Source organism: Harpegnathos saltator, unplaced genomic scaffold (genome assembly GCF_003227715.2).
Source record: "Harpegnathos saltator strain DR-91 unplaced genomic scaffold, Hsal_v8.6 scaffold791, whole genome shotgun sequence".
NCBI lineage: Eukaryota > Metazoa > Arthropoda > Insecta > Hymenoptera > Formicidae > Harpegnathos > Harpegnathos saltator.
In genome coordinates, this window is record NW_020230639.1 from 557501 (window position 1) to 564968 (window position 7468).

A 7468-nucleotide genomic window follows, 5' to 3' on the forward strand; every position below is an offset into this window, starting at 1 on the left:
AACAGCCTGCAGGTGCACTTGAGTTATCACAAGCAGAACTTGATAACTAGGTGGGCCAATCCGGCGCCGCAAGAGAGCAATAATAACAATAGCAAGGCTGGCAATCATAATAAACACGTGACTGTGAAGCAAGAGAACGCGACAGTGCCGACGGACTCGAGGGAGCCGTCGTCCTCTCAGAATCCTTTGCAGCAGCAGCAGCAGCAGCAGCCTTCCATTCAGGCCTACAACAATTATCTGCCACCGATATCTTTCCCAGGTGTGACGAACTTGCTGCAAAATATGTCACACGTACAGAACATTCCAATAGGCACTTGTCAGCCTTTCTCGCCGTCGCAAGAGGACATTCAGAACAACGGCGGCGGTGGTAACGGCGGCGGCAGTGGTGGCAACGTCGGCGCCGGTGGTTACGTGCGTTACCATGCGTACCCTCCGCACTTCTCTGCGGAGCACGCGAGCACCAACTCCACCAGCCCGCACAGTCCGCCGTGTCATTGCGAGAATTGCGGGGCCGTTTACGAGGACGCGAATCAATTGAGCGAGCATACGAAGACGCATCATTCGGACTCGCCCACCGGCTACGCGCCAGCTCCTCAGTATCAACAGCTGGCCGGCAGTCCTTCGCAGCCGGATCAGCAGCAGCAGCAGCAGCAGCAGCAGCAGCAAGCGCAACAGCAATTGCACACGTCGCCGACTCACTCGAGTCAGCCGCAGCAGCAACCCGGCTACGATTACAACGGCGGGCAGCCGGTGAAATTGGAGATGAAGCAGGAGCCGGAGGAGCACACCGAGATTCTCGACTTGGATTCTCACAAGGTGCAGCAAACGCATCAATACCGAGAGGACGTCTTGAGGTATCATCATCAGCAACGTCACCAGGAGATTCAGATGCACATGCATCACCAGCAGCAGGTGATGCAACAACATCCGCAGCAGAGATTAGGGCATCCCATGTTGGGTTGGCCGCCGGTCACTCAGACCCACGATTATCACCCGGGGCTGCCGCCTATGCCTACCATCGAGTCCATGCCGTCGATCGCCGATCAGACTCAATTCATGCGCCAACATATGCCCGTGGAGAGCCCGGTGCACCAGGCCCCGTCGATAATCACGAACACGCAGCCGATGCCGACTCATCAGATGTCGCCCGGGTTGCCGTTGCAGCAGCAACTGAAAGCACCGTCGAATCAAACGTGGAAGAGCAACGAGGCTCGGCGACCGAAGACTTACAATTGCGTCTCGTGCAACAAGTGGTTCACCAGTTCGGGCCATCTGAAGAGACACTACAACACGACGTTGCATAAAAACGCAGTGAAGCAGAGCAACCAGCCGGATCCGGCGAAAATGCAGCACAGCGCGCAGGTTCTAGCTTCAGAGAAGAACGCTCACTCAACGAGCGGCAGAGGCGGTGGTGGCGGCGGCGGCGGCGGCGGCGGCGGCGGCGGTGGCGGCGGCGGCGGCGGTGGTGTTGGCGTTGGCGGTGGTGGCGGCGGTGGCATTGGCGGTGGTGGCAGCGTTGGCGTTGGCGGCGGCGGCGGCGGCGGTGCACCCGAGAGATCACCAGATTTTACATCTTCGGGGAGTCCCCCAAACGTGATGGCAGGTCCCTCGGGCGAGGCGACGGGGGGCCTGCATCACACGCCCATCCAACATTACAACAGCAGCAGTTCCAGCAACAGCAACAGCAACGACTCGTTAGCGGCGGCAGCGGCTCTGGCTCAGCAGCAGCAGCAGCAGCAGCAGCAAGGGCAGCCTTCGGCGGTGCACTTGGCCTCCGGAATGGTGTCTCACAGTTCTCCGCAGCAATCGTCAATGGCGGGCCACCATCAGCAACCAATGGGTTCCCCGTCTCACCAGATGGGGCTTCAGCCGCAACAACAGCCGCTTCATCACCTGCCAATGACTTCGCCGGGGCAGCACCAGGTCCATCACTCTATGACTTCCCCCATATCTCCCATGCACCCACCGCCAGCATCGCACATGAGTTCTCCTTCACAAATGGATTCGTCCACCCACCCGCACCACATGAATTCGTCGCCCAGCATAACGCCGGGCACGGTTCTCCCCGCAATGGTATCACCCACGGCAATGGGGGGTACTTCGATGCCTCATCAGCCGTACCCAAACGCCCTGCCCCCCCACGTTACGAATACTTCCAGCATCCCGGGTCTACTGGAGTCTACCCTGCAAACTACTATTGGCAATGACCAAAATCTAAGTGACCAACATCATCAGCAGCAGCAGCAGCAGCAGCAGCAGCAGCAGCAAGAGCAGCATCAGCAGCACCAGCAGGCCCAGGAAAACATGTTGCCCGGTTTTGGCACCCTTAATCAACAACACCAAACTCTGCCAAGTTTTACACATCTCATACCCGGGTACGGAGGAGACCAAAACCAGCCACAGGCTGTTAACGTGGGGGGGCTAAGTCCGGAGGAGGCTATACAAGAGAAATCTTACGGTTCACCGCCCTATATGTACGCGAGTCCGCCGCGCTACGTATTGATGGACATAAATATGGAAGGACCGTCTCAGGGACCGTCTCAGGTGGATGCGGAGGGTATGATTATCCGACAGTACGATATCACGAGCCATCAGCCCTATTCGCAGCATCATGCCGAGCAGTATCAGTATATCGAGACCAACAACAACGATCTACCGCCTGTGATGCAAATCAAGCAGGAGCCTATGAGTTCGAGCGACCAAGTGCCGAAAGCGCGACCCACTAGAGGCCGCAAGTCCAAGTCCGGTTCTAAGGTCCTCCAGGAGCAGCAGCAGCAGGTGAGCAACTTGACGAACAGCATATCAACTATGATACTCGAGGCCGATAACAGGACGGTCAAATGTGACGAGTGTGCCAAGAAGTTCAATAAAGCTTGCTACTTGACGCAACACAAGAAGAGCTTCCACATGGGCGAAAAACCGTTCAAATGCCCTCAATGCGGCAAGCGATTTAGCTCGAATGAGTTGTACACGAAGCATCAGCAGAAGCACAACGGTGAGAAACCGCACAAGTGCGAATCGTGTCCGAAGCAGTTCAATCACAAGACCGATCTCAGACGACACAGATGCCTTCACACCGGCGATAAGCCGCATTCTTGTCAAAATTGCGGCAAGAAATTCATCAGGAAGGACCACATGGTCAAGCACGTCGCGACGCATATGAAGAAATACGCAACAAAAGAAATGAAGAAGACCAACGAGCACAAGAAGGAGAACGTTCAACACAACGTTCAAGATAATGAAACGTTCGAGAGCGTTCAAAACAGTGAGCCAGTGATTCTATAGGGACACGGTTTTCGCGAGGCGTGCCCCCTCCCCCTCGCTGAGGTTCTCCGGTATAAGGCGCGTCATAGAGACATAGCCAAGAGGAATCGTCTACGTCTCGTGTACGAATCGAGTATGTTTTGTAAAAATTTATACTTCGAGCCGCGAGCGAGCGATAGCTTCGAATTATTTTTTGTCTGTTTATAAGACTTTGAAGAATCTCCGACTGTTTCGAGGCGACTAAGTGCCAAAGCGACGAAAGCCGACGCTGTTAACGTTTCGTCCACACCGAAACCTACTGCGTTTCTATCGCTTTGTCAGTTTATTTCGTTCGTCAAAACCGAATTGATAAACATTTTTTATGAGATCGAAACACTGTTCGGATTAAAACTCACGTTAACGCGGAAAGAAGTTCGTTTCTTAGAGCTATTAGTATGTGAATCATAAGAGAGAAAAAGAGGGAGAATATTATTTGGAATTGAAAAAAAAGGAAAGAGAAAAAAATGTGGTAAAACGTTAACAGCGTCGGCTTTCGTCGTTTTTGGCACTTAGTCGCCTCGAAACAGTCGGAGATTCCTCAAAGTCTTATAAACGCATAAATAATTTTCGGAAGTAAACCGGAAAATCGGCGTAAGAACGAGCCTCGTGAGATTACATTAGTTTTTACGCGCCCAAGTTACAAGTTACAATTACATAAGCCGAAGATCATATGGAATATATAGGAATTTTTAGCAATCTCGACTGTGAGCTCATCCCAATATTCACGATAGATTCCGCATAATTTTTTCATCGTTGTTTTCGCATTAATTGGTTAGGCTCGGCAGATTGCGACTTTACTTCTCGCATCGGCGTTCTTACTATACAATCTCGAGATCATTCTAAGAACGTTCGAACGATCGGACGGTTAAGACATCGATGCGACACTAAATTCTTCATTTATCGACTATTTATGTTATAAATTATCACCGTTATAAAATATCTACCGTTATTAAGAGGAAGTTGATTGAATAATTGAATACTTGATTCTTACCTTGTATATACAACCATAATTATCAAATTTATTGGTATTACCTAGAGATATAAATCAGTTATCACTCTCTTTTCAATATTGTTATTTTACGGTGCTATGCTCGAGACCAATTGCGTCTTACAAATTTCAAACGTTACATCTATTGTTCTTTTGTCGCTCATATATGTCTCAGCAAGATACGAATGCGTGTAAATTCATGCGTGAGGGAAACAAAATTCAAAGTAAAAAAAAAACAAAATGAAGCGCGTTTTGGTTCGCTGCGAAATTGCAAACGACAAGGAGTAACTAGCATATGCGGAACATCTTCGAAAGTTAATTATACACATCGTGTGTAAAGGAAGAACACATAATACAACACATTATTGAAAAAAAGGAACAATACATTAGGATTATTCGCACGCGAAACGAAATGCAAAATACGAACAAACCTCACATAACGTTCCAAGGGACAGAAGTTATAATTCCGCTAAATTTTTCGTGTTGCTTTCCGTATGATTAAGAGCATGTAGAGCGTGCATTGGGGATAAATTCAAGATTTTCTAAATCAACATATAGAGCTTCATAAGGCTTCAATAAGGTTTTAATAAAGAGAAGAAAATTTCGCTTTTTCTATTAATATTAAATTCATATGTATTATTCATTTTTAGTACAATAAACGAAAATGGAACTTTGAAAAGACGTGGCGTGTGTTTGGCAGTGCAGTATGTATTTGTTTGTCCGTAAGTTGATGAGAGTTAATGAGAAAATTAAATTCCGCAAGTATTTCACCCTATGATTATACATATACATATACGTGCCACCGTGTATACTCACATGATTCTAGCGTGTGTGGGACGTGTTTCCCATTCTCCCTTTTTGTGTTCGCTTTCCGCATTATACGCCATGTAAAATATTTACAATTATACGGTATATCACGCATCTAACAAAAGACCACGAAAGAACAAACGCTCGTTTTGCACTCGCGCAAGACGCGGTACGGTTAAATAAACAAAGTCCGAGGACCTTACGCGAAATACGAAAGTGAAAAATTCACGAGTCTCCGCGAACAACGGTGTGGCAATGCGCGATGCGAGCTTAACTTAATAATTAATGCGAAACCCACCTAGGATCGGTCTCGCTCTCGATTGAACAATGATCAACGGAAACAATCACGCGTACCTGGCCCATACTACCACTTTGTTACGGCGAGGTTAACGAGGCGGTCGCGAAAATTACCCGCGAGAATGTTATGTGCACTCGCTATTGCGTGTTTTACGTGTTTACGCCGAGCGACGTGCGGCTCGAAGAGAAATTTATATGAAGGATCTCTCGAGTCACGGTGAATTGGCTCGTTTCGCCAATAATTAATCGGTCGCCGATTAATCGATGCGAGCAATGCCGTGACGATAAACGATTGTGCTTCGTCGCGATCGACATGAGAATTCCGAGAATAACTGATACGAATTTCCCGAGCGTCTCGCGCGCGGAGCGCGAATGTTTGTAAGAAATTACGCGTTAACGGCGGCAATTGCGGCAGTCGCACCGATGATTGACGCGTCGCGCACACGACATAACTCGACGATCTCATATCGATGAGATCGTTCCTCGTCGAGAGAACTATGCGAGTCAACTATGCGAGTTAACTAAGGATGCGAGAGACGCAAAGCCGCGTAAGGAAACATTCACGCGTGCGCGAAGTAACACTCGACGCTTCGACAATCGTACCGTACAACTGGAGCAAAGACTTGCTCATATCTGAGCGGAGAGAGATGCCCCCCTCCCCCCTTGGTGAGGTTTTCCGATATATAAGTCGCGTCATAGAGACATAGCCAAGAGGAATCGTCTATATCTCGTGTACGAGCAATCGAGTACGTAATGTTTTTTATCTCTTTGGTTTTTCTTTTATTATTAACGTTCTTGTCTCTTTTATTTGATCTAAACACGATTTACGTCTACGTCTTAATTTAATTTAACTTAATTAATATTCATAGGGTGAAATACTTGCGGAATTTAATTTTCACAACTCTCATCAACTTACGGACAAACAAACACACCACCGTACACACGTACACGTCTTGTCAAAGTTCCATTTTCGTTTATTATACTAAAAATGAATAATACCGACATGCGACAGCGGTAAGACGGTAAATGATGGGCTTGCGTAGAAATCATTGTTATACATTGCACAACATTCACCGACATAAGTTTTCGTCAACACACATTCCAACGTGCAATTATATATTTATATATATATATATATATATATGTATCTATGTGTACACACACACGGACATGGACACGAACACACATACACACACACACACACATACGTATGTATATATATATATATAAGAGTCAATGTACATTATTAAAAAGTTTAATACGACAACATACAGCGATATTTATATTAATATTGAACTCGATGTCGGTGAAAAAGTTGTTGGTGAGACACGTTCGATGACTTCGACGCAACCCCGGTAAATGATATATAGCACTCTTGCCATTTTTATTACTAACTAATGTGACTCCCAGAACAGACTACCTCAGAGTTCAGGAATTTAACGATGAATGAATGGAGAAAAGAAAAGATGAAAGAGCCAATGCAATAATAATAATAGTATTATTAAAGTAGCGAATCGCGTCCGTGCGGGTGGAACAATGCACTTCCGAACGCGCTTCAACACGCGTTGCAGTTCGCCTTGCATTTCTCATATAATCAGCTAATCTCGCACGAAGTGTAGTTCCACACAGGAGAGCAAGAATCGTCGTCTGAGATAATACCCGTTCTGTGTTTTCTTCTACGGATAAATATTTTAAAGTTTGCGCGCTGCCGATGCTCTCTCTCGTACGAGAAACAGTGAGCCGTCGACGTGAAAGAAAGAAAAAGTGCATAAATAAGAAAAGAACAATTGTACGAAGCAAGATTCTCTTTCCTCTTTACTTTTTCCAAGTTTTCGAGTCGCCCGCTGGTCTAATAAGCTTGTGACAGAACATGTTGTTGCACATAAACTCTAATCTAAACACGAACGCGAATGAAATGAAAAGTACGAGGATTGGAATAAGAAGGAGGAAAATGAAAAGAGGAATAGCAATATCCGAGGGCGGAAGGAGCGGAGGAGAGCTGACGTGCGTTTTTCAGAGACATATCATACAAGCGACGTTACTGATAAATAATCGTAAATAATCGTAAACGAA

General features: G+C 47.0%; 1 protein-coding gene across 1 annotated transcript in view; it reads left to right on the forward strand.

The window, feature by feature from the left end:
- LOC105189119 (mediator of RNA polymerase II transcription subunit 15) overlaps window positions 1-5833 on the forward strand; it is a 7635-nt gene extending 1802 nt beyond the window's left edge. The window contains exons 1-2 of the mRNA XM_025306614.1: window positions 1-1404; window positions 1537-5833. The exon at window positions 1-1404 is cut by the window's left edge and continues 1802 nt beyond it. Of these exons, the coding sequence (XP_025162399.1) occupies window positions 1-1404; window positions 1537-3285 (3153 nt within the window). The 3' untranslated portion in view covers window positions 3286-5833. The remainder of the gene's footprint in view (window positions 1405-1536) is intronic.
- Window positions 5834-7468: the final 1635 nt, after the last annotated feature.